We start from the raw sequence: 20,282 nt of genomic DNA, 5'->3' as shown, positions 1-20,282 counted from the left end.
ATTTTGAATGCTGCTTTCTGAAGAGAGTTGGGTTGTGTTTTTTACCGCCCACCTGTTATTGTAGACAATAACTAAAATATATACAGTAAACAAAATCTACACACTGATAACAACTCTAGAAACAAATTCAATCAATTTAAAATAATAATTACAAAAAGTTATGGTTTTGTGAAAACGCTTGATATCATAAACAACTTATTGAGACGTCAGGACTGAGGCATAGGAGTGAGTCTATTGAGTCAATATCCTCCCATTTCTGTGGTACCACTTCAATAATAGTAGAGAAGAATATAATCTGTTATATTCAATGTTTGCTCTTCCCACAACACGTGCGAGTGTAAATACAACCTCAATAATTCCAATTAGTCTGTCCCTATTTGTTATATTGGAAGATTCGTAGACGAAAGGCATTTTCATTTCTGCACAAGTCGGGCTTTGGCTCATGTTATTTTAATGTCATATCTAATTAGCACTCAGGGTCAGGCATTGCTAGAGTGACTGCTCATCCGTAACTCTGAGCTGGGCTGCTGTGGTCCACACTGCAACTCATTCTGGCATGCTTAATTGGAGCTGGAGATACTGTCTCAGACCATAAACAGATCCTGTGATGTATGCCTCCAAAATTGTCAGGTGGTATTAACATTGTTTTTGTTCTTTAGTCACCCATAGCAGATAAGGGAGCAAGCAAATTAAGATGGAATGTCTAATGCAATGGATCAGGTACACCTGTGGTTATTAAATGAGATCTTAGTTATTGTCAGTGCGTGTTCACATTGCAGAGAAAGCCATAGGCGGCTCCCTCATTAGGACATTTGTTTGTTTGTTTACTGTCTAAATCACCACTGACAAGGATATGGAGTAACATTTTGAAAGAATCAGCGTGTTTAAATTTGCGTGTTTTCATAATGTAGGCATGTACTTATTGAGTCAAATCACAAAGAATCAAAGAACCTACAAACAATGCAATTACTCAAAGACTTTTTTTTGTTTGGCTGGCAGATAAGCAGTTCTACAAGAAAGAAACTTCTATAAATCCAACCTTACAAACTAATCTGATGTGTTAAATTCAGTAAGATGGTGAAACACTACAGCTAGGTAATTCCTTTTTTGTGTGTTAGAACAAAAGCTTTAAGCCACTGCAGAAGCTTTCAACAACTGCCAAATAACCTCCTATAGCTTGGCTGATAAGTGTTTATTTTCAGGTATTAGGTAAAATAGTGAATAATACAATTTTCCCAAACATGTGTCTGTGATAGCTGCAAGTGTGGTTGGTAGTTTTTGCACATTGGTTTACAAATGCCCTGTAAGTAGAAGCCACTACTCTGGCATGCTGCTGTATCATTACCGTCCCTCCTCCACCCACACAAGAGACTGCTGCTACAAGCCTGTGTTTCTTTGTCAAAATATATCTAGAATTCTTCTTTTTCCATAATAATTTTAATGATTACAGGAAATTAATACCACTCATTGACTTTGACTTGGTACAATACTGTCTCTGAATTCTGAATGTTGGATGTTTTGATAGACTTTCAGTTATTGGACCGGTTTTTATGTTTTCACTTTGATGCATTGCAAGTCCATTTAAAGTGTCACTGCAATGGCTTTAAGTAATTAACAACACAAAACATGTTTGCCTTACATTGTTTTGTGTAAAGAAATAGAAAATCCACTTTGATATGATGGGATAGTTTGTATATTGAACTCAATATCCTAATTTAGTTTATTTTGATTCCATATGTAATTATACATATGTCTTGTGTATTATGTCGTTCTCTTTCAGATACAGTAGCTTACTGTATACTGCCACAAATTTCTGTGATTTCTTAAAATTATTGATAATTATTGCTGACACCACAATACATAACAGACATAAGGTGACATCAAGTTAGTAACAGATAGTATGTAACTGGCTTTGCAAAAAAAAAAAAAAATCATTTACAACATATTTGTAATGAACTAAATTGTCATGTAAAGTGAATCAGTGTTATATGTTCATGATTTTATAACAGCTAGACTTTGGGACATACTGTCAGCAGCTCTTATATTGAGATACATGACATTTTCTTTATAAATTTTTAAGATAATCTCCCAGACTCCTATTAGACAGTTTGGGGTCATGGTTATTGTACCTTCCACATATTATGTTTTTCAGACTTTTTTTCCCGTTTTGATGTGTCTCAACAGGTTGTTCATCCTATGACGATGTGTTGTAAGCTGTACTGTAGACAGGCTACCATGAATACCTACATCTATTTTGATGACAAAGCAGGAATAGTCTGTTCATTAAGAGCACTTGAGAAGTTCGGTATACTCACTTCTGGCTGAAAAAGCATCGACACTGAGTGAAGGTCTACAGTTCATATTGTGTATGCTACTGTGAACTGCATAACCTGCACAAAACCACTGATTGTATAACACTGGAGACTATAAGAATAATAAGGTGTTAATGATGAAGAGGGTCCCTGCTGTTTTAAAATGATTATATGACGGTACATTGGCTGTATGTATTGCCTTTGACAAATAAGAGAGTGGAAACCACTTTAAAATATATGGGACAATTAGATATTAATGGGTTGAATAGTATAAAATAAGATGATATTAATATAATAGTTTAGTAAAATGAAATAGGCAGTGTTTCATGCTCTGACATATATTTATTGGGTAAATGACATACCTGTGAACATAAGATTATTTTATTAAAAATCTCCAAATAGATTTATATCCAGGACATGCAAACAACTGCTGTGTCTAGATCTTATACATCTTCCAATTTCTGAACTCTACAAAAGGTAAGGTATATTAAACAAAATTGTTTAATAAAGTACAGAAATCCAATGTTTTACAGGCTTGTTTTTGTTAATAATAACACATTCCATTTCATCACAGTCCAAATATCACTGTGAACTATATTTTTCAAAAACGTAATTATAATCAATTGTACATATGTTTTGATGAGATTTTAGAGAGTTAAAAAAACATGAAATCATGAAGAAACAGAGAAAATAATGGTAATTTCTTTGAAAAACAACATTTGTTGATAAGAAGCTTACCCATTATAATCCTCACATTAACAATAAAATTAGTTTTAGGTTCTTTACATTCAAAATATATTATTGCATCTTTAACAGGAAGTTTAAAATTATGTTTATGATAGAAATGACAACTAAAATCTGACCAAAGTTTGGCAACAAAGTTGCAATTTAAAAAAAGATGTACAAAAGGTAGGAGTTTTCTTTTTTCTTTCTTTTTTCCCATTTCTTTATTCATAGGAAACGTCATTTACAACAAGTCTGATATTAAGACGGTAACAGAACAATTAGGCATCATAATGAAATAAAGATAACATAAAGGACATGACTTCACTTTCGATTTGTTAATGCAGTCAATATGGTGACAGGACAAAGGGCAATAATAATAATAATAATAAATAGATTAAAAAAAACCTAACAGAAAACGTGGGCAATAAAATCAGATTTCTTTAAAAAAAATCTTGGAGCATACGAACTGAATGTGCACATTTCCTATCGTTTATAAGCTGGATAGACTCAAAATACTTTATAAATTCAATCATGAAAAGTTGAAACGTTGGGCGAGACCTCGAAAACTTGGAGTTATGGATGTGAAATTTTCCCAGTAAAGTAAAAAAAAAATAAATTGACAGTCAGTTGAACTTTCTGTGTTTTTGTTTTCAGAGTACAGTACTACATCCTTGGCTTCTAGCTTAATTGAATGGTTAGTTTGAGCATCAAAATAATCCTCAATTTTGTTTTTTCCCCCCCCAGATGTGTAGTGGTGTCTTCTTCTTTTTTTTTCTTCTTTTACAAATATCATATTTTGTTATTGATATTCAGAAATCTTGAGATGAATGTGTTGGTGGAATATAGGCTATGTTATGCACAATTTTAATGTACTTCTTTCAGTTAGTTGTGGATACAAAGGTTAGAGTATTTTGCATGTATAACCGCATCGTGACGCTACAGCTGAAAAGCAGCAGACACCGAACTTCTCTGTGCCCTGATCTCAGTCTGTCAGGCAGCGCCACACGCTCCGCCTCCTACGCTACGATTGGCAGACGTGAAAAAACAAACCGGTTACTCAGTGTTTATTGTACTGCCTGTGTCTACCTGGAAGGCTAAACTCAGGAAGAAAAACGTGTGACGCTTTTCAGTTTCCGGAAGATCATTTTAGCCTTCCTAACAGAGAGAAAATGGAAACCTGAAATCGCACTTTGAGCTAAACAGTCGAGCGTCTTCCAGATAATATTAGAAGAATAACCGGGTTGTACGATCACACGGCTACTAACATCATTGGAAAGGTAAGGTACCAGCGGTTTAGTGACAGACTGTAACGTTATATCCCTCCAGGTTACCTTAATTGTCTTCAGCGAGCTAATTTTAGCTAGTTTGCTCTGGTTAAGATGCTGGTTGAGAACGTCATTGGTTGACGTCGTTAGCCCAGTTAGCTTGCAGTGATGCTAACGGCAGCGTAATCTTTTTTTAATGAAACCCTCGTGTTTCTTCACCAATGTCCTGTAAACATTTTACGGGGTCAAAAAAACAATTCTTACTTTGTCTACAAACATGACAGATATACGAGCAAAGTTAACGTCAAGTAAAAGGCACGTATCATGAAGTTATTGGCTAATGTAACATTAGCTAATGGCAAACTTAGCTTAGTTAGCCGTTTGTTTGGTCGTCTACCAATATTGTTTTGAGCCGACAATGCAGCCGGTACCACACTAGCTACATAGTCTGAATTTAATTATTCACTTCATAGATTACTGCAAATATAGTCCACACAATTTACCTGCGCTGTGGTTGAAGTTGTCAATGTCAGCAACATTGTACAATGCTAAAAGCTAGCTGGCGTAAGCTAAGCTATATGATGCCATTTTGTTTTTATGACGACTTTGACACAACATATTCACTCTCCCATCGGACTTAAAACACACAAAATATAAAATTGTGTAACAGCAAGAAACGCTATAGCTATATAAACAGTCATATAATGTAATATGTTCTGGCAAAGCGTGTTGTAAGAAAACTATGATGGCTTAGCCAGGTAGTGTTGCGGTTAGCATGTCAGGTTGCTTTAAAGGTATGACCGGTGGACCGAGATGCTTTCATTAGCCAGGGTCGAAGCTCACTTCTCTAAGTGAGTGTGTCGCATTGTGATGCTGTATTTTGACCCAAAATTTCCCATTGATGACACTTTGCCTGGCTGATGGGAATACACTGATAGAGCCATTGTACTAACAGTCTGGATAATGGAGATAGATAAAGGGGTCAAACCAGACATCTTTATGTCCCTTTGAAAGTGAATCGTTGTTGAATAATGCCATTCAGATTCTGAGTAGTCTGATTTAGCTGTATCACAAACAAGCAGGGGCTTATCCATCTGTTGTTAATATTCATCTAATCATATTACTTTTTTTCTTTTATGCAGCAACTGGATCTTGCTGGAGATTGGAGAATATCCCTCAACCTCTCCCTTCTGAATCAATGGAAGGGTCTGATAGTGTAGAGCAGAGCGGCAGTGACCAGCCGGAGTCACAGCGCAGACGGCAGCTGGACCGCCTTGACAGAGAGGAGGCATTCTATCAGTTTGTCAACAATCTCAGTGATGAGGATTATCGTCTCATGAGAGACAACAATCTCTTGGGAACCCCAGGTAATAAACTTTTGAGCCATTTACACTAGTTTTTTGATTTTGTGGAATTTGTGATTAAGGGAAGTTTAAGCAAACTCTGCTGATAATAAGATTTATTATAAAATAGATAGGGCTGGGTATCAGTGCTCAGTATTTTCCAGATATCCAGAGTGAATTAAAATTATGCCACAGCACACTGTTGTCAGTCAAAAAGTTCCAGCAATTGATCCCACTAAGTGCCTGTGTGACTTACGTAGGAGTCACTGTCGTTCTGAGTTTTGTTTCACTTCTGTTTTGTTGTTGTTGTTATTGTTGTTTTTCATGTAACACATAGAGTTCATTCATGCTCTAATTTCTTGTGCTTAGTCTGAGCTGTGCTGTATTCTATTCATGCCTTTCAAAGCCTTTAGCAGACAAAAAAAGGGCTAATATAGATTGATGGAAAATTCATTCATGACGTTTGCTACCCTGTGGCTTAATCAACACTTTTATGTAGGTACTTCAAATCAAAATCCATTCAGATGGACTAATAATTAGGTTTCAGTGCCTCTTGAATAAAGAGGACATGTTCCTTTTTACTTATGGAGCACCTAAACCAGATTATCTATTGTGGTGTTGCGGTGTGGTGCCATGTAAATAACACAGCAACCCACTCGCTTAAGTGTTCTAAATTTATAGATTATGAACTTTCATATTTTGAAAGTTTGATTTTAGTGTAGATGGTATTGATGTATATAATTGCTTACTTGCTGTTGGTACTACTTCAAAAGTACCTCTCATCATAACTTTGATAATAACAGTACCCGACCCTACAAAGATGTGAACCAGGATAGTTTGAAAGCTTTTTTTTCTATCATAAATTAGTGGATGTCAACAATTTAGATTATTCTGTGACCAACAGGTAAAATCTTTATTTCCTCCATCCATTTTGGATTTGTCACTATGCTCGAAATGCAACAGCCTACGCACTACTGAAGACACCCAATCCGTTTCTGTCCCAGGACAGTAGGAGGGGGAATGTAAGTTTGGAGCATCCGTTAGCGGAGCACCCTGCAAGGAGAGGGCATTGAGTGGACAGTGGCATGCCCTGGTAAGTGTGGAGGTTTTCAGTATTGTCCTGTTGCTGTGTTCAAAGAAAACCAAACAGCTCTATGGGCCAATACAGTACAAAAAACACCAGTCGTTAAGTCTTTTGTGCACGATCACCACTTTTGTCACATGTATGTTTTTGCAATATAGTGCAAGATTTTCTTTTTCACCTTGTTGACTAATCCCCTTTCTATGCATTAAATCAGAATCTTTCAATTCCTCTCAGCCACCTGCGATGTCTTTCTCCCAACTTAAGTTGGTGGTCAGAGTAGTGAATCTGAAGTAATACTTATTAAAATATATTCACACAAAATATATATACATCGACAAATCGATCACAACATGGGAACAGAAGAAAAAACAAACGGAGGAAAAAATACCTGTATAAGGACAACACATGGACTGGGTAGACAGGAGGGAAAGCTGGTTATTTCATTTGTGAATGTACAAATGAGGTAAAGATTGCGGCACATTGTGTTGGACATTGTTTACTGTTTGGAGTGCGTTACTGGGCTGACAGTATGATATATGGAAGTACAGAGGAGAGGAATCCGCTCTCAAGGTATTTCCAGTATAGGTGTCTTGTATAGTAGCTGTTAATTTTGAGAGTTGAAGGAGTGGAACGGTCTGTTAGTAAGTTAGAGTGATTTTCACCCAATTCTTCCAGTTCAAAAGTACGGTATTCTTTGCTGTGGTTAAGGCTACAAGCAAAAGGAGTTTGAATTGTGTTGGAATGTGTGTAGGATAGATCTTCTAGGAGCTCATGACCCCTGACCAAAATGATCAGATGTGTGGGCAGTTCCAAAATTAGTGAAAAATAATCATCTAATGCAGTATGAAAATGCGCTTGTGTCGGAGAAACCCATTTGGTGGATTTCTGGAGGTGAACTAAACGCACAATAACCTACAGAAAAGGAATGTGTGGACTGACACAAAGTTATGTTGCTTTGTGATAACAGACTTTTTTTTTTTTTTTTATCTCTTTCAGGAGAGGTAACAGAGGATGAACTGTTACATAGACTTCAGCAAATCAAGGATGGTCCAGAACAGCAGAATAACACCCCCAGGACTGAAAGTGCAGAAGAACCAGGTGGTAAGTTAGCCTTTTTTTGTTGTTGCTTTTTTTAACCATGTTGTGACAAATTCAGATATGCTTTATCACAACTTGGTTCTGTTGATTTTCAGAACAACCGGAAAGCTCCGAGGATCCTGCTGGTGGGGATAGTCTCCTGGACTGGCTGAACACAGTGAGGCGCACAGGCAATACAACCAGAACTGGTCATCGTGGGAACCAGTCATGGCGGGCAGTAAGCCAGACCAACCCAAACAGTGGAGATTTTCGCTTCAGCCTGGAAATCAGTGTGAACCGCAACCTGGCTGAACAGCAGGGAGCTGCTGAAGGAGAGCAGGAGTCTCCAGAGGGTCAAGCAGCAGCAGCAGCTGTGCTTGCAAATGCAGATGCAGATGCAAATCTTGAACCACAGGTCCCTATGGAGACAGAAGTGGTAGAAGAACCAGTTGTAGAGGAGTTGGCTGTCATAGTGGAACCAGAGCCTGAACTAGAAGAGGTTGTTTCACAGGAGATACTAGGAGAACCACCCAGCTCACCAGCTGTCCCGCCTCCAGTTGTCCCGCCTCCAGCTGTTCCGCCACCAGCTGTCCTGCCACCAGCTGTCCTGCCGGTACAACCTATACTTCCTCCTTCTCCACGCAGAGGACAAAGGAGAGCTCGCAGCCGCAGTCCAGAACCACGCAGGACCAGGGCACGTACAGCCAGGAGCCGGTCCCCTCTCAACCTAGATCAGCTGGAGGATCTCCCTAATCCACGTCATGCTCCCAGCTCTCAAGGCCTCAGCTCTGACACCAACACTCCCCCTGTACCTCCAGTGGAGGGCAGTTCTCGGACTCGACAACATGTTCTCTCCAGGCAAAGCAATGCTGAGAGTGATGCTCAGCCATCTAGGGCTGGAGCAGAATCAGTCCCAGAGGCCCAAAACGTCAGATCTCAGGAAGGAGAAACTGCTGGGGGGGAAGGGGGTGCAGCTGGGCGCCGGCCCCCTACCATCATGCTTGATCTCCAGGTGCGTCGTGTGCGTCCAGGCGAATATCGCCAAAGAGACAGCATTGCCAGTCGTACACGCTCACGCTCCCAGAACTCAAACAACACATTTCTTTATGAAAGTGAGCGTGGTGGATTTCGTAGGACTTTCTCACGCTCGGAGCGTGCTGGTGTGAGGACCTACGTCAGCACAATTCGCATCCCTATCCGGAGAATCTCTGATGCAGGTTTGGGAGAGGCAACCTCAATGGCTCTCCAGTCTATGATCCGTCAGATCATGACAGGCTTTGGTGAACTCGGCTACCTCATGGATTCAGACTCTGACTCTTCAGATTCAAACCGTGGAGCCACCACACCTGCGGATCTGACTGAAGCCCTCAACAACCCAGATGCTACCACTGCTGCGACTCCTGCTGCTGAGGTTGATGAACCACCTGTGGCTGCTGGAGTCAGAGCAAGGACAGTTGAGACTGATATGGATGAGGGTCTTGCCAATGGTCCACCTGCCTCTGGTGGCAGGGCTCGACCTAGACCTCCTATCAGCCTAGAAGAGCCCAGCTCACTGCCCTTCCTCCGACTCGCTCACTTCTTTCTCCTAAATGATGACGATGAGGACCAGCCCCAAGGGCTGACCAAAGAGCAGATTGACAACCTCTCCATGCGCAACTTTGGTGAGAGTGATGCCTTGAAGACTTGCAGTGTCTGCATAACAGAGTATGCAGAAGGTAATAAGCTACGTAAGCTGCCCTGCTCTCATGAGTACCATGTGCACTGCATCGACCGCTGGCTGTCTGAAAACTCCACTTGCCCCATCTGCCGCAGGGCAGTCCTGGTATCTGCCAACCGAGAGAGTGTGGTTTAGCTCATAACAGACTGCAGGCCTTCTTGTCTCAACCTAAATAATCTAATATCCCAAGTCCGTAAGAGGCTTTGAGGAAATGTGTCTCCACTGTTGAAATGTATTTCCTTCATACCATTTGTGAGTTTTATCATAATGCAGTCACAGGTTTGGTTTGGGGTGCACCATGCAGTGGAGTGTATCTCTTAAGACATTTATTTCTACAGTCCAAAGTTACACACAAGCAATGCATGCTGTTTGAATCAACCTGTAGTGACCAAGCAGTTGGATGCATTGCATCAAGCCATGCGCACAAGCAGACTTGTATCTCATAAAGAATCCCCCGGTTGTAAATGCTGCACACCTGCTGGTAGTTCAGGCACTTCAAATCTGCTCTTTTGTATTAGCTACCAAATGGCGCCTTATATACCATAAGGTGGGTATTGGTACAAGTCTTAGTTACACCAGTTCAAAGTATTAGCTGTAAATAAGCTTGTAAAAATAATTTTGAATCATACTTTGTATCAGTGAATTGGTTTTGGATTGTAAATTATCTCATATGAAGATTAGGGTTGTATTGACCACAATTATTCTCTATCAGAGCATCCCTAAATTTGGTGTTAAAACTTAGAGTTGGTATCGGTGTACACAGCAGATCTATTTAGAGATTGTGACGTTTAAGAGGATGTAGGACTTTTACTGGTTTGCCATTTAAAGTGTGACTTGTACTCTCCCTTCTTTGTTCACCTGAAACAAACAATTTTCAAGTGGCACCATGACATGAAAATTTGCAGTGTGCTGAATTGTTTTAAAAAGTAGAAAGTTGTACAGGCATAAGACACATGCAACTAGGTTACTTTTGCAAAGTGGAAGTTGATTTTGGAATTATTAAACCTTTATTTTTTATTTTCTCGATCATTAAAAATGATCAAATAGTATTCATACCAGAAATTAGGGATGTCTCAATATTGGTAGTAGATATTGGGTTGATATCAAGTTGCTGGCATGTGAATTTTCCCAACTCAAAAATATTATACTAACAGGCATGACATGTCAGAAATGTATATGTGGTAGCTTTTCCTTTTCACCCACATTTACTTTTTAATGTACAAGAATGATTTCTCAATCATTTCATCCTGTCATCCATCAGCTACTGGTCTAATTCTTTACTGTTCCACTAACATAATGGATTGTCTTTAATTATTGACTCATGAATTAAGTTCTATAAGCTGGTATTGGTATAAATACATGAAATAATCGGAAGTTGACCTAAGTCTCATGTCAGAATATAACTTTTTACCTGTAGGTTCACCTCAATGTACAAGTCAATATTTCCATCATCAATCTAAAGGTTTGGGTGTTGGATGTATACCAAGTCTGAAAAGAGTCACATCATTGTTGTTCTGTAAGGCTCCACTAGAAAGTTGAGATGCTCGCCCACTGTGCCCTCTTTCTGCCTCATGTGCAGATGCTCATATCAGTGTGCAATACACAAGTGAAAGTAGGGGAATACAAACCATGATATAAATGTATGCTATTGTTAAAACTGTTAATGGCTAAAATCTTAAATGAAGACTTATTTGAAGTACATTTAATTTTATTTAGAGGTTCTGTAGGTTTTTAATAGCACTGTTGATAACAAGATCACTGGCTAGGGGAAGAAAAGGGCATCACTCTAATGCCATCCTGTCATGTTTCTTGTTTCACTGTTTGATGTCTTTGCCACAATTATTACTTCCCTTTGTGGGGCATAAAAGTTTGAATGCAAGACGTTGTCATTGTTGAATACCATTAACCTGTAAATGAAATGTATGTTCCCTCTGGGGCCATTCTTTCCTAGTTTTGGCCTTGTTCTGTGACCCACCCAGTGCAGTATGTTAACTGGGTGTTAAGATGAAACTAACCGCTGAATTAAACAACTTGTTATGCTACAAAATGCACTGTAGATATGCATTCTGTATACACCCTGCGCTGTTTTTTTACTCATTATTAGTTATAGCTCTGCCTTATATATGCAATAATCTAAATTTAATCTAACTTGAATTTACAAGCTTGCCTTTAACTGACCATTAATTGTTTTTACCCCCACTTGATATTGGGACTTTTTCAAATGTCATTGATTACAAGGTGGTCGTTTAAAAACTTTGATGAGCCTCATAAAGGTGTAAAAACAGCAGGTGTTTGGTAGCTTCCCTCCAATAATATGAGCATTGATCACAGCCATTGTGCTCAATATAATATACAGTACGATATGATGCACTCATACTGGGGGTTTGCTTTAGAAAGCAAAGTTATTAACAGTCCCCCCTACTGGTAGGATTTGTGAAAAATCACATTCAAAATGAACAAAGAGCATTTTGCATTTCCTCAATGTTGCTTTATCAACTTTGCCAGAACAGCAAATTTTGAGTCGACAAGGCTTCTTTGAACAAGAATTGCCATTTAAAAAGCAATCAAACTTGTAAAGACTTCTCACACTCAATGAACCCTGAATGAGTTTCATTTTAACTGGATTCCATCCAGTCGCATATAATTAGTTTAATGTTGCCCTTGACGTCATATATCAGGTTCAGCCATCTGTGAAATCTGGCAGATAAAAGTTGTAGTTTATCCACAAGTTGTTGTTTTTCTTCCTTCTTTAACCTCATACTTTACTTCCTTCGGTGCTGTAATGTAGCGCTGCAATAGTGTTGTAGTCCACAGAGGTGGAAAAACAAGGAAATGCCGGTGTCAGACAGACTCAGGCACGGCAAGGATGGCTCTTCGGACTGCTGGGAGTCGCTTGTGGCACTTGCAGAGGAATAATTTCAAGGTAATTCATGTTATTATCTGCGAATATAACAAAAGTTACATCTAGTTTTACTATCAGTCTTTTTACTCGCGTCTACCTCTGCGACTGAAACAGCTCAATGTATGTTTATACTTTCTTGTTAGGTAGTAGCCTCAAATGATAAACCCCACACATTCATGGACTGCAGATAGTAACTAGACAACTTGTTGCTTTAATATGCTTCATATTTATGTAGTTAGTATCGTTTAGCACTGCTTGAGAGAAAAGGCACATTTCACTTACAGGCTGCACTTCCCGTTTACAACACAGCGACGCTGTTGCTGCTGAATTAAACAGCAATATCATTTGTATTCGTGTGATCTATTTGTTTTTACCTGTTGCAGACGGTCTCCATCCAAACACTTGGATATGTCAAATTCAAAAGAACCTGTCCTGTTGAAGTGAGCCATCTGGATCATTTGGTGCTAACAGTGAAAAGTGTTCCAGACACCGTCAACTTTTACACCACAGCTCTGGGCATGGAGGTCATCACTTTCAAGGTATGCCCTCCGTTTAATAATGATTGTTGAAAATGTGATAATTGTTAAGGACTAAATGTATGTATTCATTCATATCAATTAATTTCCAATAGTTGTACATTTAACATCAATGTGTGCATTATTTACATAGAGACAACAGGAAAAGTACTGTTGGATTGAGAGAACATCCACTAGATGGCAGGCTTTGACTGTATGTCAGCTGATAGCAACTCTCAGTCATTATGAGGGGTCTTGAGCTTTCACACACTCTTCACTACACCCATGCATGCCATTTCTGCAATACCCAGGGAAACCGTAAAGCCCTGGGGTTTGGGAAACAGAAGTTTAACCTACACCAGCTGGGCCAGGAGTTTGAGCCTAAAGCCAAGCATCCAACCTCCGGCTCTGCAGACCTGTGTCTCATCACTAAAACCCCTCTGGCTACAGTAGCTGCACATCTGAAGGTACAAACTCACATATGTCTCTCTTGATCTCTATAATATAATATTTTTATTCTTTTAAAACCAGTTAACTTTACATATATCCGTTCGGTGTCACTTCTTGTTGTCTTTTCTCCTCTGCAGGTCTGTGGAATCCAGATAGAGGAGGGTCCAGTGGAGAGGAGTGGAGCTGTGGGGACGATCACCTCCCTGTACTTCAGAGATCCAGACCACAATCTCATCGAAGTGTCAAACTATAACCAGCCAACATCAGAAGGGTCATTTTAGGACTATGTGTACATGCATTTAATCACTGCACTTACTGTTGGACCCACTTTGCACAAGTAGTGTTCAGCTATGAAGTTTGCGACCAAAATTGCTGTAGTTCAGACCTGATTTAGACTGGAGTAGATAACATCAGTTGGCTTTGCAAAGACAGAGTTCCTATGTAGTTCTGCTGACTAGTGGCTGCTGTTTTAATGATGTGTGAAAAAGGCTACATTTTTTTATATTAGTACATTTAATTCAGCATGAAAAGTGAAAAATTCAACAGCTGAAAAAGTTTTGTTATAAAGTATAATCAAATGGGTGTGTAAGAAGTTATAAGAAACATTTCTTTTTCAGCTGAAAATAAAAGGTTCTTCCATCTGCTAAAGGCTCTGGTCTTTTTTGTTTTTTTTGCTTTTTTGACACAATTTATGCAGTTTTTTTAGATTACATTAGCCTTCATGTCATTATGGGTTTATATTTTATCAGTGCCTAAGCCACTTATGTCACAGACATGTGGCACACTGTAGTCTTCAGACATCTGTGGTTGCACTTCTATTGTGTTGTTGTTTGCAGTGGGTGGAAAGAAAACACCCCTGATTCACATTTATTGTTGTTGAATTCTTTCCTTTGTTGCTGACCGTAACCCAGTCCAAAAGCCACAAGGTAATGTTACACTTTAACATCATAGGGGAAATTTTTTGACTTCATTACTGTATTTGCCATAAGAGTCTTTCCTTGTGATAAAACACAGCAATGACAGTAGTGTCCACAAACCCTTCCCATTATGAAAACATCAACCATGAAACCAACAACGGAACTTATCACCAATGTGTATAATTACACTAACAATCTAAATACCTCTCCACCTCTGCTATCAAAAACAGGTGATAAGTAGAGGGAAATGATTTCATATTCCTTTCATAACAAAAAAATGAGCAAAAACTACAAAATAACTTGGAAAACAAAATAAAAGAACTAACAGAAACTATACAAACAACCCCACAGAGCATGAAAAGTGAAAAATTCAACAGCTGAAAAAGTTTTGTTATAAAGTATAATCAAATGGGTGTGTAAGACGTTATAAGAAACATTTCTTTTTCAGCTGAAAATAAAAGGTTCTTCCATCTACTAAAGGCTCTGGTCTTTTTTGTTTTTTTGCTTTTTGACACAATTTATGCAGTTTTTTAGATTACATTAGCCTGCATGTCATTATGGGTTTATATTTTATCAGTGCCTAAGCCATTTATTGTCACACTGTTTCTGTTTTATGACACTTTTATATTGAATAATTAGCCCATTTAAATACAGGAAATACTTGTTGCCTTTGCTCACCAGGTTAACAATCATTTAGGGGAAAAACAAAAGTTAGGAACATCATAATATATTTTTTACTTGGTTATCTGTGGTAGAGACATGGAGATTATTGTTTATACTAAAAGGCATACAGATTATATGGTCAGACATGAAATACACAAGAGACTACATTTCACTCACTATTATACTTAAAATACAGGACCCATTAAATATACAATATATATGCTCATGCTGAGTCATTTCCATGAGAAATGTAGTAGTGTTAGTCTTAAATTAAATATAATAAGAGATATTTCTGGAACAAAAATTAGCCTTTGCACATCACCTGTGAGCAGATTGTACTTGTTTTATTTGCAAGATTTTACCTTTGCTTTCTTTATTTTTACAGTCTTTAATGTGCATTGAAACTTCCTGTTGCTGGGACACAAGGGTACAAAGAAAAAATTATCAGTCCTCTACAATCTTAAGCATTGCTTATCAATGAAGCCTAAATAGGGAGTCACACGTACATTTCTTCTCCCACATGATATTTTCCTAGTGTTGAATGTTCTCATATTCAGTTCACAAATGCCCCATACTCAGCAACAAGGCGCATTTATACCTTTGTATTTTCTTTCCATTTTACAGGAAGACACACCTGATGACCCAGTTAGCACTCTGAAACCTCTATGTGAAAAGCAGACTGGATTTTACTGTACATAGATAAGAGTAGGTTATATTAGTAGTCAGAGGTGTAAAGAACTTTAATATCTCTACTTTATGGCTGTAAGCTTTGACACTGGGCTTACTATCAAAGCAACAAGGTATGCTATTGTTCTAAGGAAACTCCACCTACAGTATGTCACAGACACGTGACACACTGTAGTCTTCAGACATCTGCGGTTGCACTTCTATTATGTTGTTGTTTGCAGTGGGTGGAAAGAAAACACCCCTGATTCACATTTATTGTTGTTGAATTAATTCCTTTGTTGCTGACCGTTACCCAGTCCAAAAGCCACAAGATAATGTTACACTTTAACATCATAGGGGAAATTTTTTGACTTCATTTGTATTTGCCATGAGAGTCCTTCCTTGTGATAAAACACAGCAATGACAGTAGTGTCCACGAACCCTTCCCATTATGAAAACATCAACCATGAAACCAACAACGGAACTTATCACCAATGTGTATAATTACACTAACAATCTAAATACCTCTCCACCTCTGCTATCAAAAGCAGGTGATAAGTAGAGGGAAATTATTTCATATTCCTTTCATAACAAAAAAATGAGCAAAAACTACAAAATAACTTGGAAAACAAAATAAAAGAACTAACAAAAACTATACAAACAACCCCACAGAGCAAACAACAGCTGAGATACAATAACAACGAACAAAATAATAAATCAAGCAAATTTCTAGCAAATCCACTTCAATGCAATAAAGAGAAATCACTCATAACAACAGTAAGGAACTCAGCAGGGAACAATACACAATCTCCTCAAGCCATAAATGATACTCTCTGAACTTTTTATAGCATCTGTATTCCCCTGAAAATAAACCCCACGCAATAATTGACTCGTTTCTAGATAATCTGCTATCACCACAAATATCCACAGATCAAGCAGACATTTTAGATGCTCCATTAACACTTTCTGAACTACACAATGCTCTTACACACATACCTAATAACAAAGAACTCAGACCAGATGGTCCCTGCTGAATTCCTTAAAGACTTCTAGCAGACACTGAGCTTACTTTTCTTTAAAGGGGACCTATTATGCTTTTCCTTATTTTCAGTCACATATGTTGTATATAATGATGCATATAATGTTTCAATGTCAGATGTTCATATTTAAAGTGGCAAATGTGGGTTTTTTATTATTTTGCCCTCCTCATGTATGTTAATGGAGTGGACAAAATACTAGGAACACTTTTCCATATAATGCACTCCAGTACACCACCACCCATTACGACCTCAATAATAAACATAAAGGAGAATTATCACCTTATCTGACAATGTCAATGAAAACTGAAAAAGTGTAAGCCTCGTAAATGTAGAATTTATGGCAGAGTTGTTTTGTTGGATTGTGTTAGATTGCACAGGTGTATCTAATAAAGTGGCCAGTGAGTGTAGATAACAACATCCACTTGCCAACTGCTAAATGAGGAAGAGATTTATCTCTACCTTCTGACTCCCTCTGGACACAGGTCTGCAGAAATTCATTTGAAATGACAAAGAATACAAATCTACAACTAATCCAGTATAAAATCCTCCATAGAACACATTGTCACTCAAAGCAAAATGCATGAAATGGGTCTGTCCAACACAAATAAATGTTCACAGTGCACTCTAGGCACCACAGATGACTACATGCACTCCTTATAGCTCTGTCCACCTATACAACACTTTTGGTTTAAACTCTCCTAAGTCTTGGGTTGCAGCATTCCCCTCTCCCTCATTATGCATAGTTGGTGAGTTATCCTCAGTTGAACTTCCACCAAAACACACAGAACGCACACTGGTTGCCCTAGATATCACCAAGAAAGTCATCCTTACAAACAGGAAAACCACACAAACACTAAACATCATCATTGGTTAAATCTTCGCACAGAACATATATCAATGGAAATAACTGCCTCTCAAAGAAAACAGATGTCACACTTTTTGAAAACTTGGACCCCATTTATCACAAATCTCAATCTTAATTTCAATTTTGTCTCTTCAGTTCAGTTACTGAATTTACTTAACTATTTCCATTTCTATCATTTTACAAGTCCATCCACAGACATACATATGTGTTCTCTTTTCTTTCTATTCTCTCATTATGATTTATGAATTTATTTTTATTAACTTGTTTGCATACTCAGTTATCTATCTTCTGTTATGTTTTAATCTGTTATGTTTTATTCAACCCTTCATCCCAACCACATCTGAATGATGGGACCACCTCTGACTGGGCCCTGGTGACTGGGAGGGGTTGGGGGACTGGACTGATCTGGAAAAGCTTAGAGTCAGAGGACCTGATCCCTGCTAAGACCCTCTCCAAATAGAGAGCTGCTCCTCAGACCCAATTGAACAGACCCCTCCTGTAGGGGCGGGGGCTGTTCTAAAGGGGATCTGACCTGCAACAGGCCAGCCACCTCCTACGGGCCTAAGATACTTTTTTTTGCTTATTTAAACCCCTAAAAAATGTATCTACCCCTGGTTAAGCTCTGAACTATCAGTTGTATTTGGACCCATTGAAAGAAACTGGAGAAGATACCTTTTTGTACTTATTCTCTCTGCTCTGTTCAGAGCACATATGACATAGCTGTACCAAAACTGTATCTGGCATCATTCCCAAATAGTAGAAGTCTGCTCATCAAGACCAATATAGCCTGGTCTTACTTAAATTAGACAACTCAAGTCATTTTTGACCCACTCATCTGTGTGAGCTGTAATCAATATGGCTTCAGGGCACAACACTGAACATATTGTATTACAATCCCTGCTGCTGTGTTGATTTAAAATGATACTGTGTGCTTGAGTCAGTGAGGACGTTTTGTTGCTGTTTGTGTTCAAGCTGTTGACACAGGAAATCAATTACTGCTTTTTTTTGACTGCACAGTATTCTTATCAGTTTATGTGAATGTCGACTGTTAGACCCGCAAATGTAACAACATCCCAAAAATGTAATAAACCACAAATGTAATACAAATCTGCAGCTTTTAATGTAATAATCCCACTAATGTAATACGTCATTTCCTGCAAACTATTTAATTTACAGGGAGTTGTTCCGTTTGCAGAAAGGTGAAAATCTTCAGCTTTCAAAATTGTAATAGCTTCCCACAAATGTAATAAACCACTAATATAATACAAATCTGCAGCTTATACAAGTTGCTAACTCTACATGTCTTCAACAGCCAATAACATTTTATTCCCACATATCCTTGTCCTTTAGATTATTGCCTATTTAGACTGATGAAGTGTTGTGTGTACAAATGAGCAATCAATCCCAATCATATTTATCACATTTTCTTCCCACAGGAAGAATTAAACCAGGTTTTATTAAGAAGCCCATTTTAAATAATCTCAGGAGAGACAGAAACAGCATCATGTCACTCTAGCAATGAAAGATTTACAACCAATCATACTCAATCCTATACAAAAGTTTCAGTACAAACTCACCTGCTATACAGTTAAACTATCCACAAGTAAAGAATGTGAAGTATTAATTGTCAGTAACAGCTGGATATTATTTATCCTCATTAAAGGGATACTCCACCCCGAAACATGATTCAACCTCATTTATATTCCTCTTTTCTCTTCCTCATTTTTTAAAAATTGTTTTTTGTTTATAAAGATAGATTTAACTTCTACATGCTAACTTTTTGCTAACAATTAATAAAATCTTTAATCTTTAGACAGAATAAATGATTCTAAAAACTGTCTGGATGACTTTATTGGGTCCAAAAGAGAGTAAAAATGAGGTAGAATCATGTTTTGGGTGGAGTGTCCCTTTAAACACAACAGTAGCCTATGTTTGAACCGGTCTTTCATTCTTTGAAATAATGAAAACGAAGCATTTCTCAAAGGCTTGTAAGCTACAGTCACTTTGCTCATCACTAAAGGCTTGCAAACGATTAATGATTAATGACTGACATCAAGTGAACTTAAATTAATGTCAGTGAATGCAGGAAAGAATCTGAATTCCCACGTCCCTAATTGAAAATTTCCCAGATAAAAGAAAAGGATAAATTATATGTTACATTTACTTTAAATAAGTGTCATCCAAGCTCTCATCCACCTATTATTGTTTGAAGGAATTATATGATAGTTGCATAAAACCACAGTTCTGACCAGTTTTGACCAGCTTGTACAGTTTCATAATACCAATAACTCATGATTTTTGACTATATCATTATGTTCAGGCAATGGATATCTGACTATATCTATCTAGATCCATGGAAGTTGTCTTTTAGGTAATTCTCTAAACAATGTAGTTGTCGCTCACGCGTGTCTCACTCGCTCGCCCAGGACACAGTGTCAGTGATTGTAACTGTTTAAGTAGCACTTGCAGCGATGAGAAAAGTGACTATAGCTCATCATTTTACAGCTATCAATCAAAATGAATTCCTTTCAGGTCATCGATCTGAAGTCTTAGTCTAGTCAATGAACGAGTCCTCTGTTATTTATGATCACGCAAACCGCAAGTCATCAAATTTGAGACTGGAGTTTCACTTGAGTCAAATCATGTGACCCGAGTCCCCTACCTCTGAGTAAACAGTCACCTCCACAAAATAAACCCAGATAGGGTGATTACTGTGGGACCCTGACGGGAAGTAGAGTAA

At 38.1% G+C, this 20,282-nt stretch overlaps 2 protein-coding genes across 2 annotated transcripts; both read left to right on the top strand.

The window, feature by feature from the left end:
* The first annotated feature begins 4,030 nt into the window (after nucleotides 1–4,030).
* rlim (ring finger protein, LIM domain interacting) lies at nucleotides 4,031–11,575 on the top strand. The gene is made up of 4 exons (XM_042419125.1): nucleotides 4,031–4,315; nucleotides 5,446–5,670; nucleotides 7,727–7,831; nucleotides 7,924–11,575. Exons 2-4 carry the CDS (start codon nucleotides 5,502–5,504, stop codon nucleotides 9,657–9,659), a joined length of 2,010 nt encoding a protein of 669 aa, XP_042275059.1. The 5' UTR covers nucleotides 4,031–4,315; nucleotides 5,446–5,501; the 3' UTR covers nucleotides 9,660–11,575.
* Nucleotides 11,576–11,775: 200 nt separating this feature from the next.
* Nucleotides 11,776–14,341, top strand: glod5 (glyoxalase domain containing 5). The gene is made up of 4 exons (XM_042419126.1): nucleotides 11,776–12,447; nucleotides 12,810–12,965; nucleotides 13,253–13,408; nucleotides 13,529–14,341. Exons 1-4 carry the CDS (start codon nucleotides 12,391–12,393, stop codon nucleotides 13,670–13,672), a joined length of 513 nt encoding a protein of 170 aa, XP_042275060.1. The 5' UTR covers nucleotides 11,776–12,390; the 3' UTR covers nucleotides 13,673–14,341.
* The last annotated feature ends 5,941 nt before the right edge of the window (nucleotides 14,342–20,282 follow it).

This window comes from Thunnus maccoyii, chromosome 8, assembly GCF_910596095.1.
Source record: "Thunnus maccoyii chromosome 8, fThuMac1.1, whole genome shotgun sequence".
Taxonomy (NCBI): Eukaryota; Metazoa; Chordata; class Actinopteri; order Scombriformes; family Scombridae; genus Thunnus; species Thunnus maccoyii.
Note: the sequence above shows the minus strand (reverse complement) of the source record. Positions and strands in the feature narration are given on the sequence as shown.

Bases quoted from the DNA above. Each gene is read 5' to 3' on its own strand.
- glod5 (XM_042419126.1), top strand. From the start codon at position 12,391: ATGGCTCTTCGGACTGCTGGGAGTCGCTTGTGGCACTTGCAGAGGAAT. The intron at 12,448-12,809 runs GTAATTCATGTT...TACCTGTTGCAG, and splicing joins TGCAGAGGAATAATTTCAAG to ACGGTCTCCATCCAAACACT. The intron at 13,409-13,528 runs GTACAAACTCAC...TCTCCTCTGCAG, and splicing joins CAGTAGCTGCACATCTGAAG to GTCTGTGGAATCCAGATAGA.
- rlim (XM_042419125.1), top strand. From the start codon at position 5,502: ATGGAAGGGTCTGATAGTGTAGAGCAGAGCGGCAGTGACCAGCCGGAG. The intron at 5,671-7,726 runs GTAATAAACTTT...TATCTCTTTCAG, and splicing joins CAATCTCTTGGGAACCCCAG to GAGAGGTAACAGAGGATGAA. The intron at 7,832-7,923 runs GTAAGTTAGCCT...GTTGATTTTCAG, and splicing joins AAGTGCAGAAGAACCAGGTG to AACAACCGGAAAGCTCCGAG.